This window comes from Lacerta agilis, chromosome 4 (assembly GCF_009819535.1).
Source record: "Lacerta agilis isolate rLacAgi1 chromosome 4, rLacAgi1.pri, whole genome shotgun sequence".
Classification (NCBI taxonomy): domain Eukaryota; kingdom Metazoa; phylum Chordata; class Lepidosauria; order Squamata; family Lacertidae; genus Lacerta; species Lacerta agilis.
In genome coordinates this window covers 62,706,782-62,726,918 of record NC_046315.1, presented here as the reverse complement: position 1 = coordinate 62,726,918, position 20,137 = coordinate 62,706,782, and the positions used below count along the sequence as shown (strand labels likewise).

The window sequence follows — 20,137 nt, the reverse complement described above, 5'->3', positions numbered from 1 at the left end:
AAGGAGCCCAAGGGAAGCATGGCTGGGTTTGTTTGCTTCTTCCCTTGTTACAGAGAAGGAGGATTTCAGTTGAGTTTCATTTCAATTTTTACAAATATTAGCTAATATTGGCTGTTGGATGGGAGGAATGGAGCACAATCATGTGGTAAGGGGCTTGTAAGTATATTAAACCAGTTATTGGAGGCTGTGGTCAAAGGAACAGATTAAAGTTAGATCCAGATAAGATGAAAGTGAAGATGGTGAAGAATGAAAATAGATTATGTAACAAAATGGTTGGTCTCACATGTCACACTAAACAATAGTTTAGTGGAACAAGCTTAAGTTGCAATGAGCATGAGTAAAGCCTCAGGTCAAGAGCTCCCACCTTCCTGTTAGCCCAGGAGAAGGACGTCTGCAGTATTAGTTTTGGTTTAACAATCAAGGCTCACTGTTTTTTTTAGCAACCTCCGACAGTGATTTAAAACAAATTCTTCTGAGTGAAACAAGCTAGAATCAAAACCCACGGTGTGAAGTTGGCTCATTCGGAAACTGACCAGACCACATACACACATATGTAAACCTTATAAATAGATTTTTAGCACACCTACAGAGTTATTTCTTTAACAAACACACAAACACACACACACACACACACACACACCAGTATGGTTTTAATCTCATTCCCACACAGCAAATGGATTAAGTACACTCTACCCACAAGCCTATCAATGGAAGTGTATGACTCTCAGGCAGGATAATTGTGTTTCTTTTTTTCTTTTTTAAGAGAAAGAGAGAGACCATTTAGCTAGCGTTAGTTAACTCTTAGATTGAAACCAGCACTTCCACATAACTATGTAGTTAAAACATCAATGACCTGAAGTCGCTCAGACCGATCATCTAGTTGCCAATGCAAAACTACCATTAATTTATATTATTAATTTATATACCACCTATATGCCAAAATGGCTTCTAAGTATTTTACAACTACTGCATAAATAAATAAATACATGATTAAACAACGATTCCACTCAATACCAGAACATCCTCGATTAAAATATACTCTAAAACAAGTGATTAAAAAGCATGACAATTAAAACCGTTTTAAAAAGAAAACGTCAGTTAATAAAATCAGAAATTCTGTTCAGGGAAATGCTTGCCTAAATAATAAATTATCAGGCTGTGGCAAAACTAACCACGTTTCATCAGCTGACTGTAGAGCCCTTGCTGGGTCCAGTTATTTATGGCTTTGTACCTAAGTAGCAGAACCTTAAAATACCGTATACCACTTTATAAATTTCACTTTACATAATAAAGAACTATGGTGAGATTAAGTGGCACAACCTGTTCATATTGCATTATATGTACCATAACTTGGAACGTCCAGAGCCATGATAAGTTTATAGAATACACTTTGGAAGGAAAGATTCCACAGGCCCACAGATCACTGGTACTCATTGATGGAACCCACCATAGCTGCAGCTTGGTGCAAAAAATGTACAAAACCACATTGAAGACGATGTAATTGAACAGAATTACCATATCCCATAATAATATTAGTATAATCTTAAAGTAGATATTGAAAGCTTGTTCTCTCAGCTATAGTTAGTGAGGCCAGGTGTGCATGAAGGAATGAATCACTTGATGTGATGTATCTTTCTTATAGGCGATGACAATGATCACATCAGTTAACCAATGTTCATTTTCTTGACCTTGGCAGAGCAGAGGACAAACCCAAGAGCCAAACTTGGGAGTGGAAAACCAAGCAGATCCACACATAAGAATTAAGTTAGAAACTGTACCTTTTCAACTGGAAGAAAGTCATTATCTACTTCTATTGACCTTGGACGTAGCTTTATAGGTTTGTCCTTAAAAATGTCTCCAAAGCCAACCCCTTTGACCTTTTTGGGTTGGATTGTTGCTGCTCCATTAGCTCCTTCTGATTTCGTGCTGCTTGAATCACCACCGTCACTTTCTGAGCCGGTAGCATCTCTCAAACCTACAAGAGGGAAAGTCAAAAAAGAAAATTTTGGCTTTAGATTGTCAAAAAGTGAAGGTAAGCAAAGCAACACACATGCAGCAGCAGATAAGCCTATACAGTGGAACTGGCTTCCATCCTTGGAGGTTTTTAAGCAGCGGTTGGATGGCCATCTGTCATGAATGTTTTAGTTGAGACTCCTGCATCTGAAGGATTGGATTAGATGATCCTCGTGGTGCCTTCCAACTCTATAGTTCTATGATTCTAATTTCCTATAGCAGTAAAACTGACTGTAGAACAATCAGCATCTGGTTTATTAAGGTTATTAGCAGTGCTTTTTTCTGGGGGGGGGGTTGCAGGGGTACGTATACCCCTAAACATTTTGTGAATCTAAGTTTGGCCTCACTGAGGGGCAGTATTTCAATATGAGTAGGAAAATGAGAGTACCCCTAAACATTTCTTTAGAAACAAAGCACTAGTTATTAGCATTATGAAGAACATATGAGGATAAACAGGTATCCACCATTTAAAAATAAACAAATCCAAATTTAAACTATACTTCCACATCTGTTGCAATGCTGAAATACAAGGATTCTTTGCTGTTTTTGATCTTGACCAAGTGCAAAATTAAGTTCTTAGGTACTCCCAGTTGGAATACCATCAGTATTTCTGATAGCTGAAATTGGAGCCCTGCTGGAATAATTTGCAGCTTTTCAATGACAGGTCCAATGAGATTTGCATGCCTGAAAAGAGACTTCCAAAATTCTGTCTGATGCAGCGGTTACACAATTTATCTAAATGGTCCCATAACCTAGCAGTGTTGATTCAGTTTCATGGCTTCTTGGCCACTTAAACTGGTATTTAAAAACAGTGTGTGATGTATTTACTGAGTGCAACTTGTCCCTTCTGGCCATTGCCAGGATGGCTTCATGCAAGGATGTGAAAGATACCTAGCAGCCAGAAAATATTGCATTTAAAATGTTCTCAATTAATTCCTTTTGTAACTTGATATGGAAGGTATCATAACATTATGATTTATGTAAAGCCAAATGAAGCTGTTAGGCAATTAGGTGATGAAACAAGTGTGTGTGATAAGGTGGTTTTACTGAATCGGTTAAAAAAGCAAAAAGAAACGAGCTCCTCTCTTCATTTGGATAAAGCGGGGAGAGGCCTTTGACAAATAAGCAGTATTTCTTACCTGCTTTTCCAACAGTAGCTTCAAGATACCTTAGGCTGCAATCCTAACCCCATTTTCCTGGGAGTAAGCCCCACTGAATTCAACAGGACTTACTTCTGAGTAGACGTGGTTAGGATTGCACTGTAAGATACAAAGTTAGAGGAATGTAAAACAGCACAGCTTGTCTCTAGTGTTACACATGCCCAAGTGGCCTCAAGTAGAAGTCCAGAATATAGTGTTGTCGGTCCCATGCTATGGCACACGAATCAAGCAGCAAATCGTCAGACATCCTTGCTTTTGACTTTCAAAAGAGCTTCAAAATCATGCCAACAGGATTTTGCAACTATTTAATTTTTATTTTTGATTAGTCAGTCACCTTAATGGCTATTTTTATTTTTAAATGGTGTTTCATGTTTTAACATTGTACACAACACTGCTATTTTATCATACAGTGGTATGATACATACACGCACACACACCAGCAACTGTAAACAGGTTACAACCACATCACTATCAAAAGCTCAGGAGAATAAGGCAGTTTTCACCTGCTGCCCAAAGGGTAGTATGGCTGACACAAGGTGAATATGCTTGAACAGGGCATTCTATAACTAAGGTATGACCACCACAAAAGCCCCCAGCCTTTGGTAGCCATGTCAGCTCTAAGAACTATCTGGTGCAGGGTCTCAGAGCCACCTGGCTAGAACAAATGGGCATACACAGGTGAAGTCCCCCCCCCCCTGAACATCATCAGGATTATCTGGCTTCATACTGCTTGTACTCACTGCTGCTACTGGATCCAGAAGAAGATCCAATAAATTAATTCAGAACACTTGTGTAATGAAAATTGAGGGGGAGAGGGGAGATGAGAAAATTAATTGAATGCTGAGCTTCTTACCATACCAATCTTATTCAGATGGTACTTGTAGTCAATCCATATATATGTGACCTTTTAAGTGTATGACTCACATCAAGCCAGTTATGCAATCAAAATGATATATTATTTAAGGAAGAAAAAGAAAGCTAAATAGTACTTAATCAAATATGCAATCAAATACTCTGTGTAACCTGATCATTGCCAAAACATTTAATTACATTCCTCTCTAGCTGAGACAATCTTGTTTCAAAGGCACATATCCACACCCCTGTGCAGGAATAAAATAAATCAAGACAGACAACCTGTTTCACTTTACTATCCTCATTGGGGAAGGCTATTCTGTTTATATTAGAGGGTAAACTTGTTTTTCCTTCAAAGCACTCAGTGGATATTTTATTGCTATGGTTGCATGCCAACTTTTCCTCTGTGCAAGCAAACTCAAGATGTATCTGATCATTCTATTTTGCTCCTAAAAATTGCTCACCACTAACAAATATTCAGTATTTGTACTGGCTAACTTAGACAACACTGGTTTACCTGTGTCACACTCTAGCCAAGTTAGCACAACATGTTAAACCAGTTTCTGGGAACAAGAAGAATGGGAGATAGCGAGTGTTCTTCTTCATAGCTTGGAATTTAGAATCTTCCACATTCATTATGTTGAAGCACAGCTTTCCACGTCATCTGGAGTCAGAACTGTGGTTAATCATGACTATGACTTATGAAAGGCAAACATCTGAGCCAGGTAACTATTTCTGTCTAATCTGATCCTAGCAGCCAAGGAGGAAAAGTTATAAAGCTAAGATACAAATAGGCATTGTCTTGGGGTATCACTCCTAGAGGGAGAAGGGAAGCGTGAGAAAGGAAATAGCAAATTTTACTTATTTCCTCTTTACTGCAAATTTATGTTTTATGCAGACCACCAATCCAGTGCTATCTTCTCTAACAGATAGTTCTACAAGATCTCAAAGAGGAATCTATGGCATCACCTGCTACCTGATCCTTTTAGCAGGTAATTTCAGAGACTGAACCTGGGAACATTTGCATGCAAACTATTTGCTCCATCACTAGCTATTTTCTCTTCCCTAAAGTTATATCTTCAAGATAAGGAACGAGTGAAAAAAGAGCAACAAAAGTGTAAGCAACTTACTTGCTGTGAGAGAGAAAGGATCAGTCTACATGTTCAAACCAACATTGTCTACCTTTGCTGACAAAGTGTCTCAGAGCCTCGATGACAAAGTGTAACAAGCACATTATTCCACTCAATCCCCCATCTATAATAAATCACAAGCTCCCAAGTAAGAAAGCCAATAAATATGTGACAACTTTTCAAGTAAGAAAGGCATCACTATGAAAAACAAGGAAATGATGCACCTGAAGGGAGCAATTCCTTGGAGAGTGAACAGGTACCTTGTCCTGCTGAGGATACCCTTCTGGGGAGCAGAGGACTCTCAGTCATGGGAAATTGATTATTATGTACACAAATAGCTGTGTGTGGGATGGGTGTGCTTACCTGCAGTAAATTACCTGCCTAGTGTTAAAATATGTGACGCATAATCGAGATAGGCTGGGGATAGTGCTGGGGATGTGTTGAGTTGGCACAAATTATATGGGGGAATGCAGCATCAGAATTAGGGTGGTGTGGGTGGTTCCTATGCACAGGGCAGCGAGCAGAGGGGCACTTAACAACAACAAGCAACACCAACAGCAACAATACGATATTTTTATGGGTACCTCCTGAGAAGATCCATAAAAGCAACTGTACCAAAAGGAATTATTTTGACAGTAAGAAATATTTTTTTTGGGGGGGCACCAAATTTTATACTCAGGGCGCCATATTATCAAAGTCTGCCCCCTGAGGGAAAGTAGTTGTGCAGGCCTGGAAGCCATATTTAAGTTGCTAGATACAGGGTTAAAGCCAGGACTTCCAAGGTAGCTTTCTCAGAAACACAATGTCTTCTACAATCAGGGCCCAGTAGAAAGGTAGAGATAGCTGGAGAGGTACAGATATAGCAGGTGTTACCGAAACCTGGTGGAATGCAAAGGACATTTTCTAATAATATTCATGTACACAGAGAAGAAACGCTGTGGTGCAGCTGTGGCAGCAAAACAGGACGCCTTCATCTGCCCCACCTGCAATAAAACATGTCTCTCCACAGCAGGTGCTGTAACTTCCCAACTATGACTCTCCAACTTTGACTTTACCATGAAGGAGCACTCCTCCATTGTCTCCTAAGACAGACAGATGCCAACAACATATATTTCTTTCAGCATATTTTTTTGGGGGAAAAGCAGTTTTATTGTCCAAGTTTTTTGCCAATTCCTTTCTAGTATATATGGTATATATAGCACACCAATTCTCATATAAGACAAACAAACCTTAACTTCTTAGGCTTTGGCAACAAATCATGCAGGATAAAAAGGAATGAGCAGTCCCCTGCATCATGGAACAACATGCGTTAAGCAGTGCAAAATGAATGCTGGAGCCCTCCTGAGCATGGCTGTGAGTCTATCACTATGGATGCAACTATCAACATGGATGTTTTGCAATCTTTGTAATTAAGGATTGTTGTAATATTTCATTTCCTATTCCTGTCCTCTGCATTATTTACTTGCTTTAAATTTTCTGTGCACTTACAGATGTCTATTGCTTACTTCACAGCAGTTAACAATAGGAAAAGCCTTTTGATATTCGATTAGCTTCAATGGAAAAAAAACGTAGCATGTGTTCAGGGCAATGTTTACCTGAAATCTGAGACAGCATAAAAAGCAGAATACCAAGAGGCCAGACTAATGCTGGAACTACACATTTCGCAGAGACCAATCTGTCAAATGGCTGCAGTACAGTGATGGGAGGGAAGAGGTCCTTCACCTTGCTTCTTCCCACTGCTTTTCTCCCGCAGTTCCCTGCACCAGCCACTTTCCTGACATGACAAATACATACTTGTAAAAGTGTCTGGAGGAGGGGATTACAGGGGCAAAGCAGTAAGCAATACGGCTGGGCAATATATCGTCCAAAAATGGTTTAAGCCCATATTGTGTTATTGGTTTCATAATTTTTGACCTGGCAATATATCACGAATCATGATGTGCGTGTGCTATGCAAAAATCACAATGTGGGAAAAACCATGAAGTCAGCCAATGCCTCTACATAGCTCCATCCTTTTCCAGACATTGTGATGAATTGGTATATCGCAATGTTTAGCTGGTGATATATAGCAATGCTGAAAACCAGATATCGCCCAGCCCTAGCAAGGAAAGAACAACACAATACTACTTCCACTTTTTTGTTTCAAGTCACAAGTATCCCTTCCCCACTCCCACCGTTTGCAGCTATGTAGTGTAAACTCAAGTTCTCACACCCAACTCCTTGTCATATGTACTGTAGATCCTTTCTGAGGAATACCTACAAAATCACTTGAATTTAACTTGGCCAAGTAGTCATATTTTGAATAAGGATGGGTTCCACAGATGCCCATTGTTAGGAAATGAGGCAGGAAGTACTTCTGTCAAATTTAAAACAACTGGATGACAGGCAATTGTCAGAAATCAAGTTGAGCAATATTTCAGATTCCCCCATCCTGGTTCTTCAATGCATAAAAATGGCTTGCCTTTTTATTTGAGCACTCCCCTACAGAAAGTCAAAACATAGATCCACCTAACCTAGTGCTGTCTACTCCATTGGGCAATGGTTGCTCAGAGTTTCAACCAGAGGTTTTTCCCAGCCCTGCAGCCTGAGATCCTTTCAACTGAGGACACAGGAAATTGAACCCTAGGATGTTCTGCGTGCACAGCTCTACCACTGACCTACTGCTCCTTTGAAGGTATGTGCCTCTATCAGCAGCTATACAAGGTAGAAATTGAAATTAAGTACCTAGGAAAGTTCCATGCCACTTTAGGTGTATCCCAACACTGCACATACATGTACGCACACATACATACATGCTGAAAAGAAATATTGGTATACATTCTGAGAATGTATGTGCTGTGCAACTGGAAGCAAACTGGACCAACTTCAGTTCACAGAGCAGCCAAGACTGAGTGCAATGGATGGACATTATTCTTTAGCAGATGAATTCGTACACAATCAAGGAGCAGCCTTAGCTTAGCATTTCCTATTTTCTTTTAATTAACTCACTGTTATAGCGTCTGTAGCTGTCAATCTTTGCTGGTGCCACTTTATACAGAATTGTCCCTTGAAAGGCAGACTTTCCTGACAGCAGAATGAAAGAAAAGGAAAGCCAAAAAAAGGGGGGGGGGCAAAAGAGAGGGAGAATAGGAGAATCGAATAATGGCAAAAGAAAGGAGAGGAGTTGTTTTTAATTTTTGCTTTTCATTGGAACTTTAAATAGTAAAAGAAAAGCCTTTTGGTAGTCTACAATTCCACTGTATGCATTTCAAGCAGGAAGACCACAAATGTTTGCTAATGACTGTATTATAAAATGGCATCACAGTGCAACATCTGTTATAGCAAATCAAGGCAAAATGATAACTGTAGACTTATGAATAGAAAGGAAAGCATAGACTGGAGCATACATACTTCCCTGTATATGACACAAAATACTGGGACTTCTGAAAAAAAAGGTGTTCATCTTTTATTCTACCATAACAAACAATTTAAACCAAATTAATTCCAGTCATTCACTAGAATAATGTTTCTTTAACCACCGAACAAGCTTATACTATTAACAGAGTGCAGTGCTGAAGAACCTTGTTGAAAATTGCAAACATGGGCTAATAATTGAAATGCTTATTATGTTTTTCACTTTACAATACTGAAATATAATAAGGCAAATTACAGCAAATTTTAAAAAATTGAAAAAGAGCAATTATTGTATTAACAGTATACAAGAAGAAAATGAAAGAAAAAAGATAATTAATCATATATTGTATCAAACCAAGTCAAATTATTTGTTGAAAATCAGGCGCATGTTTATTATACATGGATATTTATATTCTGCTTCAAAGGCTAAGGTGGCCTGAGTTTTTTGTGGGGGTCCCCCCTTGAGTGCTTTCTCTTTCCACCTTTTCTGGGTTCCTCTATCTACCCTCCGTGATGGCCTTCTAAATGCCAAGAGTGCAGAATGAGCAGTGCAGGTGCTGTGTGGATTACTCTGGGTCAATGGGTCCATGAGTTATCTGCCTTTAGAGCTGCTAGGTGCACAAGCATGACCGTTTCACTTACTGACATTCAGTAGAAGTTCAGAGTTGGTGCAGCAGAGTGGCTAGGAGACTATACTACAAATCAGGGAGTCTCTAGGTAGAATCATGACTCTGACATGAACTCACGATGTAGTAGTAGGCAAGCCACTCTCTCTTGGTTTCAGCCCTCCCTTATTCAATAGGAGGTACAACAATACTGACTTAAATTGCAGGATTATTGTAAACATTACAATATTCAGAGGTGCTCTGAATATCTGAAATGTTAAGATCATTAAGTTCCTGGATGATTAAAAACAACAAACATATGACTGGGAACTAGGGGGAGAAGGTGAGTCAGTGTATGTCTGGCACACAGAATCTGCCACTGACAACAAACCAACCAGGGATCCATTGTGCCGTACAGTCAGGTATGGAGACAGTATAAAACATCCTTAACAGACAAGGAAGTAAGTAGGGCCATTTATCTGTCTGAGCTGTATTAAAGATAACATGGAAGTTGCTACCTTAGGCTGAGACTAGATGTACATGAGACCTGCTGATGAAAGCAGCAGCCACATTCGTAGCCCCTCCTTTTCCCTACTTATATCACCTACAACAACTTACCCATGTCCTGATGTCATGAATTATAGAGTGAGGTCATAAGTCACAATATCATGATGCCAGGAATGGCATGTAATTAGTTGTTACACTGAAGGAGGAGGGACAAAAAAACCAAGTACATTTATTTTGTTTTTTTCACCTAAGTCAGTCCTTCTGAGGGCTCAGGCTAATTGCATTTTATATCAAAGAGATACTTTAAAAATCCAGGCTTATTGTATTTCTCTTGTACCACCACAAAGGATAATCAAAATTATGAGCCATAGGGCAAATATTGTACATCAGCAGTGATACTTATAAGACAATCTAGGCATTGAAATAAAATGATTTATATCTATTCTGTTAAAAATAGGATAAAACCCTCCCCTCAAAAAAGAGCACTATACTAGGGAAGTACCACACACACACACACACAAACACACACGTCATTCGATACTGTAATTTATGACAGAAGTGGTCTGCAAGCACACAAATCCTTAGAGCTGCAAGAAAATTCAAGTGCAATATAAAATACCTAAAATTATTTTAACAGCATTACATACAGCAAACCATATGAATTAATCATATGCTCTGTTTATAAAGAAGCAAACTGAGGGAGGCAGCAGCTAGCATAAAACTTCCCAAACACACTTGGCATTTATAGTTGTATTGATGCCAACAGATAAGCAGACCACTAAGAATAATAGGCTCAAAAAGAGCCTTCTGCTGTATTCTTCCAGAGACAAATGTGAGGAAAGCCCTGTGCAAGTCCCCGAAGAACATTACTGAGGTCCAAAACAATTAATTTTCCTAAAGTAATTTGTACAGGTCTTTTGGCAATTGTGCACCAGGATTTATCATTCCCCAAAGATAGGGGTCTTTACAGAAAGAACAAGAAGTCCTCACATAATGGAGGTTTGATTTTCGATCTAGGGAATAGATGAAAAAATAATAAAAACAAAAATATTAAAATAAAATATAAAATAAAAATATTTAAAAAATAGGTTTTTAAATCCCAAAGAGAAAAGCAGACCCAGTGCCAAGTGTCACACTCCCCAAACAGTAAGCCCAGTGATTGGGAGCAAACCACAGGATCATTTATTTTTCTCCTTCTCCACTTTAAAAAGGAATTTTCTGAATTTGCATTTAGGAGGTTCCAGTGGGGAGGCATAATGCTAAATCATAGGTGAGAAGGGCAGGGTACTTTGTGAAGAAGGGAAGGAAAGGAGCATGCAATTTTGCAGCCCACTCCCAATTGCTAAACTGCAGTAAGAATTTCATCTGTACCACCTTGGACAGTTGACAACAACTTCTCCCAGCTAGATTGCTCCAGATTAACATATGGCAGCAGATGTTCAGAAGCAGGAATACCTGGAAATACCATCATGACAGTAAAAAAAAAACAACAGTAACCAAAGCTAACACAAAGAAGGGTCAGTTAACATTTGTATCCTTACTTGGTTTTATTAGCTGCTCCTGTTGGACAGTTCCAGTATCGTCAGAATCAGAAAGCTCCTTTATGAAGTTGGAAGGAAACATGCCAGTCTTCCCATTGAGAACTCCTTCCCACCAACCCTCTTCCACCTGAGCCAAGAAAGAAGACATACATACTGACATTTACAAGTTTACATCTACATAGGACAACAATTTGGAATAATTTGAGTAAATTTTGAGTAAATATTTTGATAATATATAAAACTTAAACTGACAACAGTGACCTATCTCACAGGGTTGTTGTGTTAGGGGGCAAATATAATAAAGCACATCAAAAATTAGAAGTAATATATAAAAAGGTAACAACAAGCAATTAATTCCATAGTAACTGCACAACAAAATTCTTGCATTTGTTATGATTAGTTTAATTTCCAAATGAACTCAACTGCTTCTGGGCTGAAATGGAAATTTAATCAATATTTCAACAGAGTAAAAAAATAGCCATGTTATTTCATTTATACTACTGTGGACAATAATTCTTGATGTTATCATTTTTACTATATGAATGATGCTATCAAACTTGAGTACTCTGAATTGAAGACAAGGAATATGTGAACACAATACACAATTTCTATTGGAAAGCCCTGAATGAATTATTTACTAGCCTAACAGCATTAAAAATAAATATGTCACATAAAATGATTTAGTTCCTCCTATGCAAAACTATTCCACATGGAGCAGCAGCTTCCTGCTAGGAAATGACAGTCCCTAAATACCAAATGCCCTTGGGTTATAATGTGACAGCAAGGAATGACTCATTCTTTAGATCAGCTAAGGATATTCTTGACATTTTAATAATTTCCATCCATCAGACATTGTCCATCCACAGAAAAGTGACAGAAGAGGACAGTTTCTCTATGCAAAAGATTAGCCTCTAACATGGGTCCCAAACCCTTCTTTCTAGCAAAAAGAAATGATTTAAAAAACAACAACACACAATTATTTTGGAGGCGACTGTACAAAATTGAGTTAAATATGCTTACTGAAAATGTTACAACACTTTGTTTTACTGAGTATTTTCAGTTTGATACAGGTTTAAAAAGAGAATAAAAAGTCAATTCAGTTTGGAAATAGCTGTGTAATTATCATTTTTTTTAAAAATAATTTAAAAACTTAATAAGCATATTGGTTCAAAAAAGACTACATTTTTGCAAAAAAATCCAAAGCCAAACAGGTAGGTGACTAAAGCTGGAGAAATATATGGAAATATTGTTTCTTTTTGTATGAAACTAAACAATGGGGGTAGGGGTGGGGAAGAGAAAATAGATCAGAGGTCAGCAACATGATGCCTGTGGGTGCATCATGTCCTTGAGGTCTTCTCCTGGAAACCACAAATCTGAGCCCTACACACACACACACACACACACACACTGAAATGTACACCAAGCTGAAGGCAGAGGTTGGTCTAGTTCATGGGTAGGCAAACTAAGGCCCGGGGGCCGAATCCAGCCAAATCGCCTTCTAAATCCAGCCCATGGACGGTCCGGGAATCAGCGTGTTTTTACATAAGTAGAATGTGTCCTTTTATTTAAAATGCATCTCTGGGTTATTTGTGGGGCAAAGGAATTTGTTCTTTTTTCTTCCAAAATATAGTCCTCCCCCCCCCCACACAAGGTCTGAGGGACAGTGGACCGGCCCCCTGCTGAAAAAGTTTGCTGACCCCTCGCTCTAATTTCACAACCACCCCTCTCAGTCAGCCCATCAAAGATTCCTCCACTGTCGCTTACACATGCAACTCCTTCCAAGTAAACCTATGTGATGCCACATCTTCTTTCTTTTTAATCCTTCCTCAAAACCCTTTAAGTCCCGTTTCCCTACTGAAACCAAGCCTAAGTAACTGTAACTGAACCCATATTCTTCCTGTTACCTGCACTTTCCTCCCTTGCTCTCTATCTCCCCCCCCCATGCAAATTTTAAAATTCAGGAAGGGTTTTGTTTTGTTTTTTGCTTGTTACTATTTAAAGCACAGTGCATTTTGAAGGTGCTGTATTAATAATATGAATAAGCAATTAATATAGATAAGACATGTAAACAAACTGTAAAGTACGACAAGACACAAGGATAGAGGTTATAATGCACTGCAAACTGTACACAATGCTGACTCTGAAATTTAGCAATCGCAAATTGAGCCAGTCTTGCACCATATTGTATGAAATGGTGCTATTCATTTAAGCCAATAAAAGGTTACAAATGCAAATGCATTATTCATGAAACAGCCTATCTCCCATACACATACACAGTAAACATCCATCATGATATTAGCAATCTAGCATAGAGTATTGTTCCAACATCAAGTACTGAAGTAATGCTTGCCTTCATAGGAACAAAATAAAAAGTGAGGATTCATGTACTGAGGCAAAGATTTCTTGGTTTAACTTCTACTGATTTTATTGAGCATGCTATTTTTTATTCAGCTGAACACATTTAAAATGGTTTGCTGCTTTTTAAGTACCACAATCACATATTTTTCATAGGGTTATGGTATCACAAGAGTTATTTGGGATTTTATGCACAATATATTCTGCCCAACCACTCCCCTCTTAGATAGCAAAGAATCCCACAGGCCATATAAAACGTCCTACATGTATGCTGAAGTACTGGTCACTGTTACAAGACAACTGTTACAGACACTGTTACTGAATCTTCCTTGGATTGTCTATTATTATTACTACTACTACTACTACTACTACTATTTATTAAATTTGTATACTGCCCTTCATCTGAAGATCACAGCAGTTCACAACATAAAAATACAAAATAAGAACACATACATCCATTGAACCAACAATGGAGTACTTTTCTAAGCATATGAGTGCTACTTACTTCTCCAACCACCTCTATGATATCTCCAACTTTCAATTCTAGTTCATCTTCATTCTGAGGCATATAACTGAAGGCCACCTGACATCTTCTCCGCCTATTTCGATCACCTACATAAAAGGTTAAAAACATTAATTATAACATTTGTGCTTAAACTATCAACTGCACTACAAAGTAGTTAGTTATGCTGCCCTTTCTCAACACACATCTGAAAATTACAGGAGACCTAGAGCACTACAGCAACAACAAATGCAGTATGTTTACAGAGTATGAGCTTCACACACTTCAGGGAAAAGGAGACAGGTGAAGAGGGAGTAGAGAGAGGAGTGTCCTAGTTACAGCAGGACCTCCCATGTGGCAAGGTGGGGAGGTCGTCTAAGGCAGATTTGGGCTGAAGGAGTGCGCTGCTCACCACCCTCGTCTCCCACATAGGTGCACCCTCCCCTCCCCTCCCCTCTGCCCCACCTCCTCCACTTTTGCTGAAGGTATGCTCTGCCACAGGAGGTAGTGGGTGTGCCTGTGGCAGAAGACAGTGGCGTGATGGCAGCGGGGTGCGCCCACAGCAGAGGAGACTGCAGCGGAGGTGGGTTTAAGGAAGACTGATCAGCTCAGTCGCACTGGGCATGGAGCCTTAGGGACTTCGCAGGCGACGCTGTAACTATGGTGTTGAATGGAAGGTGAGAGGGGCCAAATTCTGATATCCCACAAAGCACAGCTGAAATTTGAGACACCGAGGTCCACCACAACTTCAGCATGTGGAGGGGGAGGTTGCTCTAAGTGGCCATAGTGCCATCTCCCTCCAACTTATAGAACGTGAACAATCACACCCTACCCCAATCCCGACCTCTCACCGCCAAAGAAACACAAGCAAGCAACAAAGAACCAACACGAACGACGCTGACACCAAATCCTACATATATTAAGGAAAATAGAAACATCGCCTCCCCGCCCCCACCCCACCCACCTCCTTCCCCCTTCTCTCCCTAATGTCTCAACAACCAAAACTGATCTGTAAAAATGTTATATGGAAAAATATGAGAGACATTACACACACTTCTGTAAACCAAGAAAATCTTTAATAAAAGAAAAAGAAAAAGAATGTGACTATATGCAGTGTGGAGCAAAAACCTACAAATGGTTCCAAGCTGAAGACTGTTGCCTTCTATGATTTGGAAGGTGACAGAGTGCAGGCAGAGCTGACACACTCATCTCTACAGTACGTTCTACACTCATCTTCATGTGTCTACTTTCCCTTTTTGGAATTTCTGAAGAGGGCTGTGGTTTCTTAATTTCACTAAGAAAGCTATACTCTACTGCCTCCTTGCCCAAGATTTTCAACTCCAAAAAAGTCACTGACTTGTAAAAGAAATGAATGTCATTTTCACTAGTAGGTTTTATGAAAGAATCAATTCAATTACAGTATGTGAAATAACCTGCTTTTCTACTCCACTTGGAAGTAAACATGAACTTTTTATTTAACCTTCTATTTTATTTAACCTCCTATTCAAATTACTAGGTATTCTCTTAGTAAACAAATTTATTTTTCGTTGAATTATAGAGCAAGTTCCTCCTCAGCTAGAAGTGTGTAGGTCACACGCATGTGGGCTCTAATTGCCACCTAATCTATGACATTCCTGAAGGAGCTCTCGGAATAAAAGCAAACAACAGTTACTGACGCAGTGGCACAGGTCGGCTCAGCATGTCAGTTTATATCGCTAACCATTCTGAAGAAAACACCCACCAGGAAGAACTCTCAATTGCACTCCTCATGTTAAATTCTTATTATTACTTTTGATGGCAGCAGAACAATTGCTGCAATCAAAAGGTAACCCTACTATACAAAAGGGGTATTTTTAATACTACTTTGTTATTTGATGATTAACCCAACCCTTTGAACTGTGCCAGCAAAAGCAAGCCATGGAAGAAGTGATACGAAAGTCCAGGTATAAAAATCACTGGCTCAATATTATTAGCCAGGCCAGGTATCCAAAAAGGTGCAAGAAATATGAGTATTAACCTGTCCTTTTTATATGGCCCTGTAGTAAATATTTGAGGGTGGTACAAGCAACATCCACACCGCTGGGGTTCGAGAATGCTCACAAAACTAATTTGATGCATTTTGGTCCAAAGACCCATTTCTACCCACAACAAAGAGGGGGGGGGAGAGAGAGAGAGAGCAGGGGGAGGAGGGGAGATAGAAGTGAACAGCAAAGGATTTTCCCTCTGTGATCCGGCCATTGAGAATCAACAGAGACCTGATATTGGTGAGTTCAGCCTTAGCATTAGGGTTGAAAGAGGAATTAGTTTGGTCCACTTTTCACAGCTGACTAGCCTGACACTTCTGAACCAGCTTGTGGATTGGAACACAACATTAATCATCATCATCATCATCATCTTTATGAGAAAGATGTGTACAAATACACGGTGAGTCTTTTAAAAGAGGCCCCATGGATACAGAGTACACATGTTCCACGGGGCCTCTTTTAAAAGACTCACCCTGTATTACAGATGAATTCAGTGGAAAGCACTGAGAAGTGTGTAGATTAGGTAACTACTTATTTTACATAGAAAAACATGTACAGAATGCTTACAACATAAATGCTGACTTTTTACGTGATCTTTCAGCATGAAAATGGGATGGAACAGAGCTATCATTGAGTACCATCAAGGCTAAATCGGGACATAAATAGCTGTTCAGTCCATCCCTTCTTTATGTTCATGTGCAGTTTATGTAGGCTAATGCCAAACTTCGCTGTGCAATTTGGCTGTTGACAGAAATGGAAAGAAATTTTACCAGGCATGCAGATGGGTGGTGCTTTTGCTGAATGCTAGAGCTGTCAGCAGGGCATTAGCCAGAGAGTACAGTGGGTGGGTGAGGGTGATCTCATTGCAAGCCCTGGTGTGGGGTCTCTTAAGGGCCTCAGGAGTTTGGAGATAAAGATCTGTTCACTGAGGGCTGGCTACCAGATGCATCCGTACAACTGTGGCTCCCAACAGCATAGAGAACTTTGCATCATCATCTGCCATAAAGCCATTCTTCCTTTCAGGTTTATGCAGCAGTCTTGTTTAGGGAGCAATATTTATATAAAAATGATATAAGCAGTACATAAAAGTTGTGGAATATTTTCAAATCAGTTTGGTGTGTTCCAAGACTATCTCCCCTGTACTCCCTGTTGTGGAAACGAATATGTTCATTCAGATTTGGTCTAATGTTTTCTTTATTGCTATTAACAAATAATTGGGTTTCATAACATTCATTCATATCACATTTTTGATTTTTTAAAAAATTAATATAATGTAAATAATATTAAATATTCTAACCTTAAAATGTTATATATTTAACAATCCTGTAAAATATTACATTTTATCCTACAATAATAATCATTTCCCCATGCATACTGAAATATTCAAACCAAATCAAAATGTGTTTTAAGAACTGTTCAAAATATGCAATGTAATTCTATTACTTCTGCACTATGCTAGTAGGTCTCCTTGGAAACTAGACTTTGTCTCTATAAGCTGTATATTTGAAGAGCTGGTTTTGCTTCCAGCAAAGAGAATTTGCATAGATACCAAAATGAGTCAAACACAGTTGAAAATATATATGATGAAAACACTTATTGGAAGGGCATGATAAATCAATTTAATTAGTATTTTAATTTTTTTAGTCCTAAGTAGTTATCCCTGAACATTTTAATTTCCCCACTGTATTTGAAGTAGGGGTGTAAATTTAAGGGGTAGATCAATCAAGCCAAAGTTTTAGTTGGTTCATTAATGTGAGGCTGTTTTAGTCAATGGGGCTTTAATCTGCTCCTGTCTCAAACAATGGAAAAAGTATACATTAAAATGGTAACTTTCCTTCTGAGAATTTGGAAATCATCAAATAGCTAAATATTTCATCTCTTTTACAGAAATTAATACACGTATGTGGGGGGGAAGGCAACTGATTTATGATCCTATTTTACATACCAAAAGAAACCTATGAAGTTCCCATTCTTTAAATTAGTTCTCATGAATTCTCCCATGTCATTGTATTCAGGTGTTGCAAAGCCCCAGATATACCGGTAGGAAGTGAGTATTTTTTCTTTTCCAATATTTAGCGCAGGTCATTTGTGGTTGCTAAAAAAATATGGACAAGTAATACCTGCTTATTTGTTCATAGTACATAAATATATTTTAGGAACTGTGGAAAGATCAGTGTTTTTGAAATGGTTGAACCTATTAAGGTTTTGGTAACATGCAAATGTACTTATAATCTAACTAACTGAGAAGCTTTGGAAACAATCCCTGCAGAGAAAAAGGTCTGGAAAAGTTACTGATTTTTCCAAGGGGGGAAAAATGCTAAAATGCTATTTTCCAAAATCTAACTTGAGTTCAAACTAAGGTTTTCATCGCTACACCTTCTGGATTTGTTCTTTGTTTTTTATTATTTTATAAAATCTAATAAATGCTTTATAAAAAAAAACAACAAACTAAGGTTTTCATGACTCTGCCTCAAAGGAATCATGCCTAAACATACAGCCTCATGTTATGTTTTTTAGGTAATTAGATTTGCTAATAATATGTAGGTCAGCTTTGCTACTAATTCTTGAAATGGGAGTTTGCCTGGCGCATCATATTCTTCCTAATCTCCCTCCTTCTTTATCACCAACTCCAATAGATGTGGGAGCCCAAGAGAAGCAGGGGTAACCATTTCTTTTCCACTGTAGTGACAGGCTATACACATGGCTCTGTCTTCATAATGTCTTATGGGAGAAGGGATACTGAATTGCTTGCGCACAGCGGGAGCATGTCACAGCTCTCTCTTCTGATGCATATACAACTGGCTCAGTGCTGCCTTTAGGCAGTGGGGTTGGGCCCAATTGTCCTTTGGGACCATTCCAGCAATTTCATTCTATGAATAAAACAACACCCTTTGCCTCTTGATTTATAGTCTTACACACCCAATGCATTTCCTGCCTGCCAAGCTTGACTTTTTCTTCTTCTTACGGTACATAATCATTTCAAGTAAAAGGTTTCAAGATTATGTATTTGTTATCTTCCAATTACATTGTCATGTATTTTTCACGCCACATTGCAAGTTATCTGCTGCGCAGTGACTACAGCCTGGCCTACAGATGCTTCAGGATGAGCAGCAGAAACACGACAGGAAAACGCCTAAATTTTTGACATCTGCTGGCATCATTCACATGCTTTTAGGCATATGAATCTGTAATCATTAATTCTTGGATGTCACTGTTATCTAATTTAGTTTGCCATTCAGAAAAATTCTTAAGACACCAACAAAAATGAGTATATAAGGTTACCTGTTACATTTCTTTATCTCATCTTTTCCAACTCAAAGAACTGTACACCATTTTGTGTCAAAAGTAAAAGTTGGAAAGACCAGTTGGAGAGAGGTGTTGTACTTCTTGTGTAAGCTTAATGATTTACATGTACATTAAAAAGTAAATCGTGATACAGGTGACAATCATTTTAGGCATGTCCAAATGACGTGCGACAGCCAACATGCAGGTCCTTTTGGAAACTGAAGTGGGCGTAATGAGGGAGGAGTGGGGCGTAACGGGGTAGGACACGCTTATACACTCCGCCGATGCATGCAGGGGCCAGGTACGGAACCCCCACACAAAATGGCCGCCACCTGTTTAAGTTATCCAAATATCTCTCCCTCCCCACACACAGAAAATTCTGTAGAAAATCTAGAAAAATGTTCTTTGTGGGAGGAAATGGCAGGTTTCAAATATTTGAAGATAGATTGAGACTACAGAAATTGTAAAGAAAAACACTTTATCAAACTAGCAGTGCTGTCAAGTATCCCGTTTCCCCCGGGAAACTCCCTTATTTGAAGCTGTTTCCCGCTGCCATCCCTTATTTTTTATATCCCTTTAATTTCCCGTTTTTCAAAGGAAGCAGCTCCTCCCCCTCCCCCTGGCTGGCCAGGGACTGGGAAGACCTCACCTCCTTGCAGCCTCAAAGCAAGCGGGAGCCATTTCCCGCGCTCACAGGGGGACATATTTGGCCCCCTGCATCAGCCCCTATCAGCTGCTGCCGAGCCCCTCAGCTAGACAATAGGGTTAGC

The 20,137-nt window shown here is 39.1% G+C and overlaps 1 protein-coding gene across 7 annotated transcripts in view; it reads right to left on the bottom strand.

Moving 5' to 3' along the window:
- The window catches only part of SH3KBP1 (SH3 domain containing kinase binding protein 1), a 132,313-nt gene that overhangs the window by 47,441 nt on the left and 64,735 nt on the right, over positions 1 to 20,137 (bottom strand). For 4 of the 7 annotated variants that reach the window (XM_033147304.1, XM_033147306.1, XM_033147308.1 and 1 more), the window contains 4 exons: positions 14,062 to 14,168; positions 11,202 to 11,328; positions 8,144 to 8,218; positions 1,779 to 1,975 (listed from right to left, as the gene is read on the bottom strand). In XM_033147304.1, coding sequence (XP_033003195.1) covers positions 1,779 to 1,975; positions 8,144 to 8,218; positions 11,202 to 11,328; positions 14,062 to 14,168 — 506 coding nt within the window. Of the gene's footprint in view, positions 1 to 1,778; positions 1,976 to 8,143; positions 8,219 to 11,201; positions 11,329 to 14,061; positions 14,171 to 20,137 lie in introns of all 7 variants that reach the window. The other 3 variants (XM_033147310.1, XM_033147309.1, XM_033147305.1) reach the window with 2 other exon arrangements.